General features: G+C 46.6%; 1 protein-coding gene and 1 pseudogene across 1 annotated transcript; one reads left to right on the top strand and one right to left on the bottom strand.

The window, feature by feature from the left end:
* The first annotated feature begins 243 nt into the window (after positions 1 to 243).
* Positions 244 to 1,215, top strand: LOC127046536 (olfactory receptor 52R1-like; annotated as a pseudogene).
* Positions 1,216 to 9,713: 8,498 nt separating this feature from the next.
* On the bottom strand, positions 9,714 to 17,240 carry LOC127044574 (olfactory receptor 52E4-like). The gene is made up of 4 exons (XM_050939635.1): positions 17,193 to 17,240; positions 16,576 to 16,603; positions 13,698 to 14,635; positions 9,714 to 9,719 (listed from the first exon to the last, which is right to left on the bottom strand). The coding sequence occupies exons 1-4, from the start codon at positions 17,238 to 17,240 to the stop codon at positions 9,714 to 9,716; spliced, it is 1,020 nt and encodes a 339-aa protein (XP_050795592.1).
* Positions 17,241 to 19,847: the final 2,607 nt, after the last annotated feature.

Genomic DNA, 19,847 nt, shown 5'->3' with positions numbered 1-19,847 from the left:
ATACAGAAGTGTCCTGTATTTGCCTTTTTTTCTTGTTTTTGTTTTGGCTCTGCTGCTCTTTGATTGCATAATGGCTTCAATGAGATTTGTGAATGATGGGTCAGTTTGTAACTCTAAGTTTCTACTGTAGATGTGGTGCATGTAGTGTATCATATTAACATTATGTATCCATCCAGGCATTTGTCCTGCGACCATCATCCTAGACCCTGGGCACATAAAGAAAGTCAAGAGGACATACAGTACATGCAGGAATTTCTCCCCTGCTACATGTCAGATTCCAACACAACCAACTTCATCAACCCCTCCACCTTCATCCTGCTGGGCATTCCTGACCTGCAGATGGCCCAAGTCTGGATCTCCATACCCTTCTGCACCATGTATGCCATAGCCATCTTGGGGAACTTCATCATCCTGTTCATTGTGAAGAGGGAGATGAGCCTCCATGAGCCCATGTACTATTTCCTCTGCATGCTGGCCATCACCGACCTGGTCCTGTCCACTTCCACTCTACCCAAAATGCTGAGCATCTTCTGGTTCAATTCTAGGGAGATCAATTTCAGTGGCTGCCTCACCCAGATGTACTTCATTCACTGATTCTCAGTGATGGAGTCTGGGATTTTCGTGGCCATGGCTTGGGATCGCTACGTGGCCATCTGTGATCCCCTGAGACATTCCATTATCCTGACAAACCCCAAGGTGGCCAAGATCAGCCTGGCTGTGGTGTTGCGCGGTAGCATGCTCGTACTGCCCTATCCCTTCCTGGTGAGGCAGTGGCCATATTGCAGAACCAACATCATCCCCCACACCTACTGTGAGCACATAGCAGTGGTGAAGCTGGCCTGCACAAACATCCGCATTAGTAGTTACTACGGCCTCTTTGTGGCATTTTTGGTGACCGGTCTGGATGTATTTTTTATCGCTGTGTCCTATATCCAGATCCTCAGGGCCATCTTCAGCCTCCCCACAAAGGATGCCCGGCTGAAGACTTTTGGGACCTGCAGCTCCCACCTCTGTGTCATCTTAATCTTTTACATTCCATCTCTCTTCTCCTTCCTCATGCACCGGTTTGGGCACAATTTGGCCCTGCATTTCCACATTCTCATTGCCAATGTGTACCTCCTGGTGCCCCCCATGCTAAATCCCATCATCTATGGGGTGAGGACCAAACAGATCTGGAACAGGCTGCTCCAACTCTTTACTCATACAGGGACCTAATGATTTTTCTCCTTGTGCTTTGACTCTCAGACTGAGGTCCACTGGCTGGTGACATGGTGCCAGACCCTCTTTCTGAATCAGTTACTGGACAGTCAAAGAGACATTAAATCCTTTCCTGACCGTACTGTGCTTTGTCAGCATGATAAACTGGGGAATTTGTCTTGTACAGCTCATATGGTTTCCACTTTACAAGTGCTAGTAAATGAAATATTGAGACTTTGCTTCCTACCCTGTTTCTTCCACCAAGGCCTCCCCTCTGCCCCATCTCCTTCCCCAATTCCCCTCCATCTGAGTAGCCTAGTCCATCAAGGCCGAGGGACTCACCCAATCGTTTTCTCCTCTCTTCCCCTCCCTCATCACTCTCTAGATTGTCTCCACCTCCCTCCCTGCCCAGACTGTGCTCCCTCTGCTCTGGGTCTGAGACATGCGCTTCTGCAGCTCAGGATGATCAGGGGTGACATGAATTAATAACCCAAAGCCTCCCCCACACTGCAGCAACTGGACACCATCAGATCCCCTTTTTGACCATACTTTCTGGTTCAAAACTGGGTAGCTGACAACCCTAAGTGGCACCCAGAAGCAGAAGCCAAAACCCTGACTGTCTGGGTAAAACCCAGATGGGTGGAAACTATGTTAGCTCATGTCTGATTGAGTTAACTCTCTGTATCCTTATGTCTTTGGGCTTTTCCTGTGCTCTTCACTCACGTAGCTTATGCAAAGGGGCAGGATGCTGAGATGGAGGCATCTGTCTATAAATCGGCTGGTCATCAAAGACTATCAGCACTTAATGAGATATCGCCCAGACAGAAGAAAGAAGTAACTGTATTCTAGATAAAAGCCAGTTTTCTCCAATGTCTCTGCAGAGGGGTGGACGTAGAAGGAATGGCACCTCCCCTGAAGAGTGAACAGAGAGGGGAGGGTTTGGTCCAGCCCTTTATAAACAGAGAGATTGGATGAGCCAGAAGAAGCTGGGGTAGGAGAGAAGGACAAGGGCAGAGGAGGGGACTCTGGTTGCAGGGCTCTGGCTGCAGGACAGAGACAGACTCCAGCTGGAGGAGGAGCCAGGAGTTCCAGGAGGTGACCCCTGGGAACCCCAGAATGGGTCTGACTAAATCTCAAAGAATGCTCCAGGGTGGTGAAGAGACAGAGGCAGGGAATGGCATGTAGGTGTTGTATTCTGTTTAACTGGATCGGGGTATCTCTTGTGGAATTGTTTTAGCAGCCCTCTTTGGAAGGCCTGGGTCTGTTTGCTTTAACGATCCTGTGCCCTGAAACAGAGAAACTGGAAACAGAGTGCGCCCAAGGGGGAGCTTTGGGCAGGGGGTGCGGAAGCAATTGGAGAGTCTGGGGGAGCAGCCTAGTCTCAGGGCCTTGGTGTGCAGATCTCAGTTCCCAGAGAGAGGCGCTAGAATGGAAGCTGCATCCCAAAAGTGGGCCTAGAAGCCCAGAGCCAGAGGCAAGGCCTGGACAGTGCTTGGACTCCAAATCACATGGAGCCATTGTGGGGGCCCAAACACTACCATTGGGCGGGTGTCGAGCTGTGGGAGCTTGTGCAAGGCTGTGACAGAAAACCTGGAGCTGCTGCTCGGATGCTAGGGGACTATGCATGGAAATGGAGAAGGCCTGGGCGATCCCAAACCTCAGGGGAGGTGTCCACAAGATGTTCTCTTCACCCAAATGTGGCCCATTTTCCTCTGCCCTCGGTGCTCTGATTCCTGGACTGATCCAGCCAGGTTGTCCTGGAGGAAATGTTCCCTGATCCAGGCAGTGACAGTTTGGGTTCAGGGAGGTGGTTTGTCTCTCCCTTGGAAACTCTCTCTCTCCCCATGCATTTTGGTCCATCTCTCACTTTCCTTTGTAACTCACCCCCACCACCACAAACACAGATACCTCCTTCTCTCTGACACTTCGAATGTGCCTTCTGTGACACGCTACACCTCGGGGATTCCCCTGTAAACCCCATATTTTTCATTTACATACAATTGTGATATTGCATATAAAGCATGCCATGTAAGGTATCAGGTGAAAGGTTGTGACCTAGTAAAAGTCACTGTTCTATCTAAACATCTATATCATTAGTGCATATGAAATTATACGATTGTGATGTATGGCTGTCAGTAAAACATGCTGTAAATTGGGGAATTGGCCAGATATTAGCTCCCCAGAGGCAACAGCAAGGAAAATAATGAATGCTATAAAACAAGACACAATGGCCACATTCTTGGCCTTTCTCCTTCTCCCACCTACACTGCAAGCAACAATGACACTCTGAAGACTGAAGACTCCAACAGAGGAAACTGGCCCAGGTTTCAAGGGAGAAACCTGTGTATATCCAGTGGGGTGAGAAAAACTGGTTAATCTAGATGTTGCCCAGTATAATAGGGTTGAGAGTTTAGACTGCTTGCCTATATTTTCTTTTCTCTCAATAATCACTTTTGTCATAAATAAAATTGTTTTCTGTTTATCTTTGCCAGTGAGTTTGTCTGAAGTGTTTGGTAAATCTGCTCAGGTTTATAGAGACTGGTGTATTATCACTTTCTATTCATGAACCAGCTCATATATACACCTTAGACATTAGGTATATTCTTAAGGTACCAGGCTTCTTGTTTAGTACTTGTAGCATGTCCAGGCCTGGATGTTTTTGGAGGTGAGCTGTAACCACAATAGGTTCCAGGTGGTCCAGTCCGGGGGCAAGCCAAGTGTCTGGTTTCTTTGCCCATTCACTGCTGCCTTCTGAAGGGAGTTGCACATACTGGCCAGATTTGAAACAGCTATCTTGTGTAACATATACCAAGGGCAGATCCCAGGAAGCTGCATCAGGTATGTTTGACAGGAGGATTAATGTTGGGAGTCACATTTCATAGAATCATAGATTATTAGGGTTGGCAAGGAAAGATTATTAGGTTTGCCTCAGGAGATCATCTAGTCCACCCCCTTGCTCAAAGCAGGACCAATCACCAAATGGCCCCCTCAAGGACTTAACTCACAACCCTGGGTTTAGCAGGCCAATGCTCAAACCACTGAGCTGTCCCTCCCCTCAATTTTTATTATTATTATTATTTTATTTGTTACATACAATGATACAATATAAACAAAACGAATTAATTTATGCATTTTAATTCTGGTTTTATGAACCCATGTTGGAATTTCTTGCACTTTCACAGAGGTATTTGTATGGGCAATACCATGACCTAATTTTTCTCCCGTACGTCCGCCCAAGAGGGGGTCTCTGGAGGTTCCAGGACTTAAGAGGTGCACTTCTACGAGGAACCAGTATGCTTTGCTGAAGTAAAGAGTGAATAATGTCACCTACCGCATCCAAGGCCTCAGATTTGAGGGAGATTGCTTGGTAAGTGGAGGAAATTGACTGGTAACCTGGATGGGTGGGCAAAGATGAGCAGGCATCAAACTGAAAGACAGCTTATTTTCTGCCCAAACAGAGGGGAATTTGGAACATAATTCTTGAAAAGGGTTAGACGTATCCCAAGTAAGAGCCACAGATTTGGCAGTTGCAACAGAAGAGAGGGATGTATCATTGTGGAGCGGGTTGGTATGAGTACACATAAGTTTATGAGTAACTGGACTCTGAGCGAGGTTAAGAATTGCTGCAAGGTCGCAGAGGACGTCCATGCCCAGAATAATCCCCTCTGCATTTGGAGATACATAAAAAAAGACTGAGTCCAGAAGAATAGATTTGATTTTACAAGAACAGGGGAGCTTTTATAAGCTGTGAGCTGTGCGCCTCCTACCCTTGAAATAGTAATATACTGTTTAGTAGTGGGGAGGGGGAGGTCAGTAATGGAAACAGACGCTTACCAGTCCAGGAGAATTGTGCATGGCCGGCCCCTTATCCATGCCTGTAAGTGTGGCCTCAAGGGATTTATATCTGCATCAGCAGCACTGACAGGCAAGGGGGAGCACTGGGACATAACGGGTCATGCGATTTAAAAGCCTGGCCATTTCCGCTTTACTCAGGTGTGAGGAACGGTTGTCAGTCAGTTGAGGCACTGATTGGGGCTGTTGTTGGTTACCCAGGGTTATTTGGCTTGGACACTCGGCTGCCCAGTGTCTGGTCTTTCCTCACACAAAACATTGGGAGATGGTGGGGGGCAGTGAGGACAGGACCAGGACCAGGTTGAAAAGTCAGTGAAGTATTGCAGGGATTCAACTGGTCATGATTCTGTCCTGACCTGGCTTTAGGGTTTTGCGCCTGCAGTTTTTTGAGTATGTTGCCAGATGCTACCGGTGTGGTGCTCTGCTCTATTCAATGTTGAGATCAGTCAGCTGCATGCGTGTGCTCCCTCTGTGTGCTGTCCCAGCTCTGCGCAGAGAACTGACCCAACAGACCCTGAGAGAACCCCCAATGACCACAGGCTCTTGTAAGGTACGAAGGCACCCGGCCAGGTTTATTTTTGAAGAGAAACACAGACTCCAGCTCCCCGAATCAGAAATCCAAGGTACTGCTAAGGTGCTGCTAGCTAGTACATCTGTGCTCCCTGGCAATGGACCGGCTCAGTCAATGGCAGGACTTTCCATTGCCCCTAGACCAGACAAAGACACCACCCCGGGGTGAATTCTTACACACAGGTACAAATCAATCCCGATGTATTGGGATGCAACCGCTCTACGTAGCAAGATGCCGCCTCTCACCTCGTACATTTTGGTTCAAACAAAACAACTCTATCCATCATATTACCCTTTGGCCCTGTCATTGGGATGGGTCACCCTGTTCCTTGTTATCCGTGTGGAGTGTACGAGTATACGAATGTTCTGATCTCTGGTGCCCAGTACCTGATAGATATGTCTGTTTGCAGCATCAGCCCTATCTTTGCCAGCTTCTGTGAGCAGGGCCTGCCTCTGGTTCACAATTAACTTTGCTTTATGTGAGCAAAGTCTTGGCCATTACTTTAGTTCAGGCCTTAGGCCTCATACCGGGCCTTTGATACCAAGGTTTCGACTCAGGGCCTCCTTTACTACACCTGAGACACCCACAATTATAGCCGCCTACGTTATCTTTTGCTGTTACCACAGCAACACAAGCAGCTTTGCTCGTTATCTCTTTGGCCTGTCTGACTTTGCATTCAGAGGCCTACATAAATATGGATTCATAATCAGAGCCTGGGTTCACTCCCAAATAAGGGCTGTTTGCAGGTGGGAGTTAAAACCTTCCTTTAACATCTTTAAATATGCCTGGTCAGTTTTTTTGGGGGGTGGGGTCTATAATGCCTGCATGGCTGGAATACATCTCCCACTTTCTTTCCCAGTATTGAGAGGCCAGCTCATCCTTGCTTTGTACGCAGCCCATGATCAGTTCCCAATTAGTGGCTCTGTTCTCCAAGGCTTCTTGGACAGCTTCCTTAAACTGAGTGCAGGCACAAGTCGTATCATTGTCAGATTCAAATTTAACAGAGGTCCAAACGCCGTTTTGCTGCCCTTCTGTAGGGATGTTGGCCCATGATAGATTGGAGCATTTAGCTTTTGTTAAGGTATAAAGATCCCTGGGATGTAACGTATAGGTGGTAACCATCTGGCTTATTCTTTTCCAGAATATCAAATTTGGGTCTTTGGGCTTTAGATCAGGGAGATCTTTTAGTAAAGCTCTCATTTCCTCTGTGCTGAGAGGAGTGTACTTTTAGGTATTATTATCCGCTCCATTTCACCTGTCCCTGACCACCAGGTGAGGCCAAGGGAGCACTGCCACTTAATTTTGGGTTTAAAGGGGGGCAGGAGGAGGAGGAGGGGGCCAATTATCTTGATCTTCCCCCAAGCGTGCCAGGTTCCAATTTTGAATTGGTTTCTCAAGGTGTTTCCAATTAATTTCATTTTGGTTTTTATCAGAATCACCACTTGACTCAGGGTTAGTCAAATGACCCTTTTGTTGTATGCTAGCAACAATACGACATGCAGAAAAGGTGGGTTCTTTTGTTTGTTTTGTTTTTTTAAGTTTTGCTTTTAGAGTCCTGTTTTCTGCTTCAAGCTCGCTCAGCTCACGGTTGCAATCTGCCTTTTGATTCAGTTCTGATGTAAGAGCCTGTCGGAGTGTTTCCAAGTCTTGTCATTCCTTTCATCTTGCAGCACATGACGATGTCTTTCCCTAAGCTTTCTCTTGCCTGACCAGAGTCCAGACCGCCACAACACACTATCTATCGTACTCGTACCCTCATTCCAGCCTTCTTTTGCCATTATCTTTTCAATCTTCCCATGTTTCCCTTTTATAAAATCAATGAGTTTCCCTCCCGTGGAGGGCATGACTGACGTTCCCCAGGGCCAGTCAATGCCTCTGCCTTCTGTAGAGGGTGTCATTGGTGCACCCTGGGGCACGCCAACGGATACCTCCCACGCCCCATGGAGGGTATTGTTGATGCTTTCTGGGGCAATTCATAAGACATTGTATCCCAGCTCTCTGAAACCCACTTACGCGACGCTTCAGGGGACACTGACTGAGCACACCCTTGTTCTCAGTTTACTGCAGCACACACTCGGGGTGCTGAGTACCTGGCAGTGCAGCCTTCGCCTCCAGCGATTCCTGCACCCTAACAATCACTGCAGCACACACCCTGGTGCTCAGTACCTGGCAGCGCAGACTTCACCTCCAGCGATCCCTGCACCCTAACAATCACTGCAGCACACACCCTGGTGCTCAGTACCTGGCAGCGCAGACTTCACCTCCAGCGATCCCTGCACCCCAACAACCTTGGCCACAAACACAGTTCCATTCAGCCCACTTACCTGTGCTCCCTATATGTGGTTCATATTAAAAAAGGAGTGTGGAGGGATGCCTCGGGGAGTTCCAAAACAAGGTGTGTGCTAGAGATGGTAAGTAAAAAGGTACTCACCTTTATCCCTGGTTGTGAGAAACTCTTCGAGGATTCCCGATCCTACCCTGCTCACTGCATCAAAACTGTTAGGCAAAAAAATTATTTTCCCCAAGAATCAGGCAAGCAAAGACAATGCTGAAGGGGGTTGTACGTATAGAGGTCATCCTACTTGCATCATACATTTGTGGCTACCTTGTGGGAGAAGGAGACAGGGTGGGGAGGGGAGGGATGAGTGCTTACAGACATCTGGTGAGTTGTGAAGTGAGAGTTAGCGTTGTTCTAAGAGCTGAGTTACTGGGTGGGCATTGACCATATAAGCTGAGCTAAGTTATCAGGTATTGACAGAAACTATGTCCTTGCTTCTCAACAGTTTATGTCTTTTCTGCTTTCTGAATTTTAACTCCTTCCTGACACTATGTACCAGTATTTTAACTGTGTTTGCCCCTGAGTAACACCCACAAGGTAGTTTACATCCAGTCTAGCCAGCATATTGTGGATGAACCATTCAAGGTTAGGGCCCATTAAGAAACACAAAGGGCCTTAGAAGAATCTTATCCCCACCTGATGGACGATTCTCTGAAGGTACCAGCCAGGATATGGGCAATGGCCCCTGCAAGGGCATCTGACCAGCTGATGTGACACTGGACTCTGTCTTACGTCTGTAATTTTCCCCTAACTGCGCTGGGGTCTTTTGCTTGGAAGATTGAATTTCCTTCCTCATGGCAGAAGCTCTAAAAGGGGGAAGTGACATCATCACTTGGTGTCACTCTCCCACAACTAATCACCTTGGAATATTTTAGGAATAAGGACGGAACTGGGGCTGTGGTGCTAGGCTTCAGGGATTTCTAGCCTGTGTATGGAAAACTGGGGTACTGTTTGTACCATAATATGGAGATATACCTATCTCCTAGAACTGGAAGGGACCCCAAAAGGTCATCAAGTCCAGCCCCCTGCCTTCATTAGCAGGACCAAGTACTGATTTTGCCCCAGTTCCCTAAGTGCCCCCCTCAAGGATTAAACTCACAAGCCTTCAGGACCAGATTTCAAAGAGAAACTGCTGAGCTTCAGTTCATCAGCAACTTTGACACCATCAGCTCAGGATTAAAGAAAGACTGTGAATGGCTATCAACTACAAAAGCAGTTTCTCCTCCCTTGGTGTTCACACAACTGCTAGAAAAAGGCCTCATCCTCCCTGACTGAACTAACCTCCTTATCTCTAGCCTGATTCTTGTTTGCATATTTATGCCTGCCTCTGGAAATTTCCACTACATGCATCCAACGAAGTGGGTATTCACCCACGAAAGCTCATGCTCCAATACGTCTGTTAGTCTATAAAGTGCCACTGGACTCTTTGTTGCTAGTATGATGATAGTTACTGATGAGAATTACTGATCTCTGATCACTTAGTGACAGCCCTGGGTACCTACAGAAATTAATTGTGTTTCCCCTTAGTCATCTTTCTCCAGAACTCTCTGTCTACTATCTATCCAGCCATCTGAGGTATTTACAGGGTCTCAGACCCTGTGGAGAGCTAGGCACTATACTTAGTTTTTTTTTACTAATCAACTATGATTTTTAAATATACATAAATGCACAGAGCAGCCAATTCCTCTCTGACTCAGCACAGAGCCCCAGAGATCTCATCTCCCTTTGGGAAGGTCCCTTAATTACTGTTTACTCCTAAACCTGGATAAAGAGCACAGAAGTGCAGACATAGAAAAAGAGAAATTGGCTAGAGTGTCTCCAGTGTCCAGCCTGTTTCCATTCATACGTCGCTTCTCTTCAAAAGACTGAGTGAACTGCCCTGGGATTACACAGAGCTATATTTTTAACAGTGCACACCCCTGTGTCAGCTTTTGGCATGAGCTGTTGCTGTAGATCCTGGGGTGAGAGAGGTGTGGGACACGGCTACCTGAGGGGATTCCCAGGGAAGACACTTCCATCTCACCATTCACAGGTACCCATCTCTTGCTGAGGAGCTCACCTGCTCCACAAGCCCAGTGCAGTAACATATGTATGATGGGATAGAGAATAAGTCTGTGGTCAGAACGCTAAGGTTTTCCCATGCCATGTGCTGGGTGGTTTGTGATTGGAACAAAGGCAGCACAGGCCGCAAGGCAAAAGGATTATAAAAGGCAGCTGTATCATCTCCCTTTTGTCTTCAATCCTGCTTCTGACCTCTGGAGGGACTTTGCTACAAATTGAAGCTCTGACCAAAGGACTGAATCCCAGCTGTGGATGTTCCAGAGACTTGATTTTGTCCGTTACAGCTATTCCCCTATTCCATTTTGTTTCCCCAGACTCCATTTTGTTTTCTGTTCTCCTGTGGCCGCCCTTCCCTGGCTGTTAAGTTGTTTACCAGGGCCACTGCCCTTCTCAAAGGGAGGGCCCCTTAAGTTGTTTAACAAGAGCCATTGCCCTTCTCAAAGGGATGGCCACTTGTGCTGCATGCTAAGTGGGACCACTGCCCTTTTCAAAGGGTTAGTCCTGTTATCACCTCGTTGAACCTGGGCTTGGTGTAGGGTAGGCAATGTCCAGAGCTGCAAGGCCTATTGTGTTTTTAAGATCCTGGGCATGAGTCATAGTCTCATGTGCTCTTGAGTCACCTATTGCACAGGACTATGTCCAGGCATGTCTCTGGGCTTACCTTCAGTTTTTCCCCTGTGCCCCCTCCCCTGTGACAGAGGGAGCCTATCAGGATTACTGGTGGGAAACTGCCCAAGTTTGCCTTTAAAACCAGACATTTTTGAAACACGCCTCAGAAAGGTTCCTGCATTGCTGCCTGGTCTGATCAGCCAGGGGTTCTGGGGGGTCCTTTCTCCGCTCTCGTTTTATTTTTGAGCGTACCCCCGTTTTTGAAACCCCCCCCACGAAGAACGAATTGCTACCTGAGAGATCTCCTGATTATTGAGACTGTACCGAACCCTCCTTGCCTCTTCTGATGTTGCTGCTGCTTCTGCCTTTGCTGCTGCCTTGGGGACTGGTAAGAATCCCTCTGTAAAACTTTCTATACTTTTATTTTATTATTTTAGCTGCTGGCTCTGTTTCCCCAGCACACAGACTCAAGCTAAACCTTGGTCTGTGTCTTAAAACCTCTCTTAAACTACAGGGCTCTTTGCCACTGCTAAGCTCTGCTCCTGTGGGCTTTGCCTTGGGGCTCTCTGCTTTCAGCTGTATCCACCGCTGTATCCACCATCCCTTGGCTTCCTTGGGAGCTGGGTCCTGGATACATACCACTCTGCCCTCTGTAACCTCCCCATAGCATAAGGTGCACCATAGGTCTTGTTTTTTTTAATTTAATAAGTCATAGTTTGTTAAGATTGTAGAGCTTGTAAGTTTCTGTGATATTTGTTGTGTTGCCTAATTGTTGGTTAAGATAAGTTTAGAAAATCATTGCCTGGTTGTATTCTGTAGCTGCTTGTCATTTTATATAAGTTTGATTAAGTTAAGGGATAGATAAGGTTTTTACTATTTGAATTTGTCTTCCCACTGCCCCAATCCCCCCCCCACGAGCTCCCCAGTCACTCATTGCAGTCTCTCTGCTGTTTAAACTTGCAGCCTGTCTGCTCTCTGTTTCTCCCTGAGTTTAAATCTCCCTCTGTAGCGCCTCTATCTTTGGTTTCTGCTCCACCACGTGCTCCTCTTCCCCCATCCCCTAACCTCATTCCTCTACCACTGCCTTTCTCTCTCTCTCTCTCTCACTTTTAATCCCTTCCCCCATGTGTTCACCCCGCTCCTACTGCTGCCAAACCTCAATTGTATTACTGAAGTCTAGCATAAAACCCCATTGGTTACCCTTTTTCTCTCTCACACACCTCACATTTTATATTTACACCACTGTGACACATTTTTACCTAGAGTTGTTGGTTATTTAACACATTTTACCCATAACTGTTAGTTGGTTATATGCTGCTGTGACACACCCTTTACCTAGAAATTGTTAGCTACCTGTTACATTTATACTTCAGTGTTAGTTGGTTACCAACTGTATTGTACCCCACTGTATTGTACCCCACTATTGAAACCCCCTATACTATACTAAAAGAACTCCCTCCCCAATTGCCTACCTTAACAAACCCCATACCCCTCACTATTACATTTTCCCTGTTTTTGCGTTTTCTTAATAAAGTTTATTTTGCACCCCACCTGTGTGGTAATTGCTCCCCAAGATCCCATATACCTGCAGGCAGGGACAGATTTGAACCTGCAGTTTATTCCATCACTGTTACAAGCCTGAACCAAGAATGTTGCCATTACTGTATGTAATTGATTCAATTTAACCAATTTTAACTCTCATCTATATTTCTTTCTTTTATGAATAAGCCTTTAGATTCTAAAGGATTAGCAACAGTGTGATTTGTGGGTAAGATCTGATTTGTATACTAACCTGGGTCTGAGGATTGGTTCTTTAGATCAGGGGAAAATCTTTTTCTTTTCCTAGGGGATTGGTTTTCATAAATGGTCATTCCCATAACGAGCTGCCCTTGTGGTGATACTGGGAAACTGGAGTGTCAAAAGGAATTGGTTTGTATTGCTTATGTTTAGCGTGATGTTATTGACATAAACTGTGACTGTATCGATCATTGTTGCAACCGCTGTTACATATTTGCAGCAAATGTTGTACAAAGTTTGTCATGTGAGGTGTCAATAAAACATTATGATTTGCCGGTTATGATTATGCTGTCTGTATGTGTGTATCATTTTGTAGTCTAAGTTATGAATACTGGCTATGTACTTGTATCTCAAATGCATTTGATTCTAAGTTGCACCGGTGAAGCATTTGCTCAGCTTCTTGAGAAAGGACTATTCTCAGTAAGTGCCCAACCAAGAAACAACTGACAATGGACTTTGTGAAACGCCAATCCACATGTGAGCTTTCCTGGGAACGTTCAAACTAACATGTAAACAATGGCATCAGCCTGCAAACTGAGTTATGAATGGACATCTGACTTGCCCATGTGACTCCAGACTCCCCGTTGCTGCTGTCATTTTCGATACTAAGACCAAAGGGAGGTCCTTCCATGGGCAGAGAATATAAAAGGCCTTGGATAACCCTCCATCTTGTCTTCAATCCTGCTTCTTACTACTGGAGGAACCTTGCTGCAAACTGAAGCTCTGAACAAAGCACTGAATGACCCATCCAAATGGTGGTTGTACTCTAGACAGTTGATTTGAACCTGTAGTTTATTCCATCATTGCTAGAAGAACTTTGCCAATATGTGTGTAATTGATTGCATTTAACCCATTCTAACATTCATCTATATTTCTTTCCATTTATGAATGAACGTTTGGATTTTAGATTCTAAAGGATTGGTAACAGCGTGATTTGTGGGTCAGATCTGATGTGTATATTGACCTGGGTCTGGGGCTTGATTCTTTGGAATCGAGAGAACCGCATTCTTTTATTGGGGTGTTGGTTTTCATAACTATTCATTCCCCGGACGAGCGGCACTGGTGGTGATACTGGGAGACTTTAGTGTCTAAGGAAATTGCTTGTGTGACTTGCGGTTAACCAGTGGGGTAAAACCGAAGTCTTCTTTGTCTGGCTGGTTTGGTTTACCTTAGAGGTGGAAAAACCTGAGCCTAGGGCTGTGACTGCTCTGTTTAAGCAATTGGTCCTGAATTGGCACTCTCAGTTGGGTCCCGCCAGAACCGCGTCGTCACAGTCCCTTTATGAGAAAAGAGCCAGAGCAGCCTGTCCCGGATCTGTTTGGTTCTCACCCCATAAATGATGGGGTTTAGCATGGGTGGAACCAGGAGGTATATGTTGGCCATGAGAATGTGAAAATGCAGGGGCACATTGTGGCCAAACCTGTGTGTGAGGTAGGAGAAGAGAGCTGGGACATAAAAGGATAAAATGGAACAGAGGTGGGAGATACATGTCCCAAAAGTCTTGAGCTGGGCATCCTTTGTGGGGAGTCTAAATACGGCCCTGAGGATCTGGATATAGGACATGGCGATAAAAAACATATCCAGACCCATCCCAGAGACTGCCAAAAAGAGGCCGTAGTAAATACTGACGCGAATGTCAGAGCAGGCTTGCTTCACGACGGCTATGTGCTCACAGTATGTGTGGGGGATGATGTTGGTTCTGCAATATGGCCACTGCCTCGCCAGGAAGGGATACGGCAGTACAAGCATGCTACCGCGCAGGACCACAGCCAGGACAATCTTGGCCACTACAGAGTTTGTCAGGATGGTGGAATGTCTCAGGGGATCACAAATGGCCACATAGCGATCAAAAGCCATGGCCACGAAGATCCCAGACTCCATCGCTGTGAAGCAGTGAATGAAGTACATCTGGGTGAGGCAGACACTGAAATAGATCTCCCTGGAACTGAACCAGAAGATGCTCAATGTTTTGGGCAGGATGGACGTGGACAGGACCAGGTCGGTGATGGCCAGCATGCAGAGGAAATAGTACATGGGCCCATGCAGGCTTGGATCCCTCTTCACGATGAGCAGGATAATGAAGTTCCCCAAGATGGCTATGGTGTACATGGTGCAGAAGGGGATGGAGATCCAGATATGAGCCGTCTCCAGGCCAGGAATGCCCAGCAGGATAAAGTTGGAGGGGTTGATGAAGTCGGTTGTGTTGGAACCTGACATGGGATAGGGGAGAAGGTTTCCAATTCTGAGGCAGAATGGTACCATATGTTCCCCCAACTCCCCTATGTGCCCAGGGTCTAGCGTGATGATCGCAGGACAAACACCTGAATGGAGAGACAGTGTTAATATGAGACACTACATGCACTACTGGGGGCTGTTCTCATGGGTAAAGCAGATTGGTCGCTCCTCAAACACTGAAAACTGGTATTTTCATTCTTCAGAGGAATTAATTATGAACAACTGGCCCTACTAATGCCAATTCCATACTTCATGGTGCTCCATGCAGCAATAATACCTGCACATCACGGTGCAGGAAATATTAATAGGCACCAGCAGGAAACACAAGTGTGGATACTGGTTATCCATCATTGTTCCTTAATGCAATGAAAGCCAGGCTAGAGTGTCCATGCTGTAGAAAGTTCCTCATTCACCCAGTTGCTCAACATCTGAGAGTGGGGAAAAAAAAAGGAATTTTTTGCAAAGACATGTGCCAGGGGATAGATCCCAGCTAGAGCACAGTTCAGGGAGAAGACCCGGGCATCACTGATAGCAACTTCACAGAAACACTTGCGCATTCCTAGCAGTGGCCAAACAAAGACAATGTTCGTATGCCTAAGGAATGGGATGGAGAATAACCTGCTCTGGACATGTTCTCGGTTGTTGTCACTCAGTCTCTTAAAGGATGTAGCACACAGAAAGGGGACTTCTGAGACAGGTTATGGGAATGGGGATGGTGCCAGATGCGGACAGACTGAAAAGTCTGGGACTGTTCAGTTTAGAGAAGAGACAAAGAAGGGGGCATATGAGAAGGAGAACAAAATAAACAAATGAACTGATTACATTCAAATGGAAAAATGGAGAACAGTTCCCAACCAGTAATATGTATAGACATTGCTTCAAAGGGGCTGATTCCCCAAAGTTGAGGCAACATATCAATAAAACTAATTGGAAGGTTAAATTTAGACAGAAAAATGGGAATGAAACTTGGGAGTTCTTTAAATTTATTAGATAGCTAAAACTCCACAATAACACAGCCAAGAAAGTGGAAAACTTTGGCTAAAAACCTAGTTCAGTGGCAAAGCGAAGTAAAGGCAGTAATTGGGCCCCAGGGGAGGGGAAATGAGTAACACATAACAAATTAGAAAAAAGGGAAAATAGCTAACAAACAATACAAATTGGAATTAATGAAAATTGATAAGTAATGTGAAAGATGTCAGGGAGAAATCTGTGAGTGGCATGGCTAAGGATAAAAAAAAAAAGGTTATTAAGAAAGAAAGAAAGCCTAGAAAAGGTTTTGGCCAATTCCTAGAGGGAGAAAAGAAAATTGTTAATGTTGCAGGAAAGGCAGAGGTCTTCAAGAAATATTTTTGTTCTGCATTTGGAAAGAAGCAGTATGAGGTATTTATATCACATGAGGTGATGAAATATATATATTTCATCACCTCATGTGATATATATATATATATGAAAAAGCATATATAGAACAGTACTGTGCTAAATTTAAACTATCAAAAATAAAGGGAAAGCTTTAAAAGAAGATTTGACAAGATTAGAAAACAGTGGAAGCTGGTATGGGATTAGTTAAAAAAAAAAAGTCTAGGAATATAGACTGTCTGTGTTTCTGTGCTCTTTATCCACTTTAGGAGTAAACAGTAATTAAGGGACTTCCCCAAAGGGAGATGAGAACCCTTGGGTTCTGTGCTGAGTCAGATATGAATTGGCTGCTTTGTGCATATTTAAAAATTATAGTTGATTAGTACAAAAAACTAGGATAATGCCGAGATCTCCATAGGGTCTGATACCCTGTAAATGCCCAGGAGGGATGAGTAGAGAGTAGACAGAGAAATCTGGAGATAGATGCCTGAGGGGAGACACAAACACTCTGCAGACACACAGGGCTATTGTTAAGGGATCACAGATCAATAATTCTCACCAGTAGCTACCATTATACTGTGCAGCACCTTTCACTGAAGGATCATCAAAAAACCTAGCAAAGGAAAGTCACTATGAACATATCCTCATTTTACAGTGATTTAGTTGGAGTTTAGGTCCTGCTTTGAGCAAGGGGTTGGAGTAGATGACTTCCTGATGCCTTTTCCAACCCTAACCATCTTCTATGAGAGGCTGATTTTTTGTGAGCTTGTGCTGTGTAGATCTTTCTATACAGTGCAAGACAGTATTATTTTAGGTTTATTCCCCAAAGGGAGTATTCACGTGAGTGCTGAGTGAATTCTCTCACACAGAGATGACTTCAGTTTGTGTCTGTGGCTGGGTGTGGCCCTACCTGTGTGTGTGTGTGCTGCAAGAGGCCGGAGAGCATAATTTAGCAAAACAGGGAGAGGGAATCCAGGCTGGTGGAGCAGAAGGGGCTCAGTGAAACCCCAGTACATCTGGAGACATCCCAGAAGGGGAAACCAATCCATCAGAGTCTCCAGTAGCTGCTCCGTACCAAGGGGCTGCACAAGATCAGGAGTGAGGATATATTGAACCTAGAACCCGCCCTCATAAGCTCTGTCACTTTTGGCAGCTTTCTTGCTGGGGAAACATTACCCGCACCTGGCCCCTGTGCAGTCCTTTGTTCTCCAGCTGATTAAGCATGATTGGCTGCCTGCGAGGCGGAGCGGAGGGGCATCCATGGTCGTTAGTTGCTAGATATCAAATGACTAGACAATCAGAGTGGCCCTTGTCTTCTCATCACACCTGTATCTCTGCAGAGTGCAAACCTTTTCCCACCTCTGAGTTAACGATACAGCCTGGAGGGGAAACTGAGGCACACACCTTAGTCCTACAAAAATATTACAGAAAATGCCCGGTCTGTCACACATGTGAACACTGCAGAACTAACAGACCAACACAACCAAAAGACTCGAATAATAGCACGTCTACTAGACAGACCCTGAAATAGGCTAGCAGCAGATTACTGCGAATTCAGAGGACACCATTATCTATTTGCAGTGGATTATTTTTCTAGATATACATTGAAATTGCATATTTGAACGATACAACATGTTGCAGTGTGATCAAAAAATCAAAGAGCGCATTCACCCAGGTTGGTATTGCAGCACAACTATTGGTGGACAATGGACCACAATTCACTGCAGCTGAAGTTAAATCTTTCCAAACAACATATGATTTTGAACACATCACTAGCAGCCTGCATTACCCACAAGCAACTGTAGAGGCAGAGAGAGCTGTACAGAGGGCCAAGGAAATACTGAAGCAGGAAGATCCATTCCTTGCTCTTCTGAGCTACAGATCAACACTCTTAGTAGTGATCAGCAGGGCCGTCTTTAGGCCGATTTCCCCAAATTGGGCCCCACGCCTAAGAGGGCCCTGCACCCAGCCAGAGCGCAGCAAGCCCTGCAGCTCCGCTCCCCCAGCTGGAGCACTGCAGCCCCACAGCCCTGCTCCCCCAATCGGAGAGCTGCAAGCTCTCGGCCCCGCTCCCCTGGCTGGAGTGCGGCAACCCAAAATACCGGCGAAGACTCAGAGCGCTGCCCAGTGAGTACAAGCTCCATGAATCAGGCCCTGCACTTGCTAAAGCCGGCCCTGGTGATCAGCTATCGCCCATCTCAGCTCCTGATGCAAAGGCAGCTCAGGATAGTTGCAACCTTGGAAAAGAATTGAGCCTCAAAGCGGCTGGATCTCAGAAGAGTGGTCAGATCAGATCAACTGGCAAAAAGAGCTTATGGACACTTTTCTTACCGATGCCACTCAGAGAATTGCCTGATGGGAACCTGGTGACTGTGTTTGTGCCAGACTGGATGGAGGAACATGATGTAAAACTCCAGTTCCAGTAAAGAAAAAGAACACGTCTTTCTCCCCATCTGGGTTTATTTGGTGATGCCTCCACCCCTCTCGCTCCTTCCTGGCAGGGTCATCGAGGCAGCAAGGGAAGAAAATTCTAACCACAGGGTAACCCCCAGTTACTTGCCAGATAGCTGGAGACTCCCAAGAAATAACACAGACACATGCAATGTCTTTAACACAGTAATTACATCAAACAGCAGGTGAATGGAACAGAAGAGGGTAAAACACTATTCTCAGGGCCACTGGTGCCCACACTGATAATACCCGTGAATTCCCCCAGTCACGTGACCTGATACAGCAAAAGTCATATTAGTGTTCATGGGTAGACGTACCTTGGAGGGGCCCTGGATGACCTGCGGCCATGCTACCTTCTGTGCAGGCCGCAGTTAGCAATGTGGCTGACTGGGCTCCGCACAGCCCAGAGGACTCACATGTGAGATAAGGTGGCAAGTCTCACCTAGGGATCTGGGGGCTCATTCTGCCTGGATGGGGGAAGTTTCACCAACAAAGTTCTACAAACTGGGAGTCATCTTGGAGCGGCAAAGGCTCAAACTGGGGGATTTGCTGTCAGGTTCCCCAGAGGCTAGTTCTCAGGAGGAACCCTGCATGCAGGCCTGGGGCTCACCAGCCCCCAGCCAGTCCTGCCCTTTCCCTGGCTGGCTCCAGACGGCTCCCAAAATGGCATCCCCCTACTCCTGAGCTCCCAAGGGGCGGGCATTAGGGTGGCTAGATGACATGAAGAAAATATCAGGACACATGGGGGAGTGGGGAGTCCACTGGCAGAGCAAAGAAAAAAAAAAGCCGGATGCTGCCAGCAGAGTGAAATATCGGGACAAGTATTGGGACAACCACCCAAATATCGGGATGGTCCCGATTTTATCGGGACGTCTGGTCACCCTAGAGGGCATCTCACTCCCTATTGGTTGCTGAGTAGACTCTGAGCCTGCAGTGGCTTACCCCCCACAACCACATGCACCTCTCTGAGCTACCAGCACAGGGAGCCCCAGGGACCTAGGTTAGCTCTGTGGGGGTTACATTTGCTTTGCTCACAGATAGCACCTTCCACCCAGTTCTGAAATGCTCTATGCACCTTTATGGAGCTACACTCCCACTGCGATGCAGAAAAGCAGTAGAATCTCCTTTTTCATGGCAGAGGAAACCGAGGCACAGACAGGGGACGAGTGATTTTGGGGGGGTCTCCATTTTGGGGGACACTACTTGAGATATCTTAAATGGTGATCTTTTCAGAGATGGCTGAGCAGCCACCTTCTGATGAGGAGTCCTGGGGGCGGGTATGTGTGTGTGTCATGTTCTGTAGTCAAAGCCAGAGGCATCCCACATGATTAGTCACATCTGAAAATCTTGGCTGGAGTAACTTGCCCCCAGTCAGCCAAG

The sequence above is a fragment of the Gopherus flavomarginatus genome, chromosome 1 (genome assembly GCF_025201925.1).
Source record: "Gopherus flavomarginatus isolate rGopFla2 chromosome 1, rGopFla2.mat.asm, whole genome shotgun sequence".
Lineage (NCBI taxonomy): Eukaryota > Metazoa > Chordata > Testudines > Testudinidae > Gopherus > Gopherus flavomarginatus.
Note: the sequence above shows the minus strand (reverse complement) of the source record. Positions and strands in the feature narration are given on the sequence as shown.

Bases quoted from the DNA above. Each gene is read 5' to 3' on its own strand.
- LOC127044574 (XM_050939635.1), bottom strand. From the start codon at position 17,240: ATGCTTAATCAGCTGGAGAACAAAGGACTGCACAGGGGCCAGGTGCGG. The intron at 16,604-17,192 runs GTAATGTTTCCC...CTTCAGTGAAAG, and splicing joins TGCACAGGGGCCAGGTGCGG to GTGCTGCACAGTATAATGGT. The intron at 14,636-16,575 runs GTGAGAATTATT...ATCCCATGTCAG, and splicing joins CAGTATAATGGTAGCTACTG to GTTCCAACACAACCGACTTC.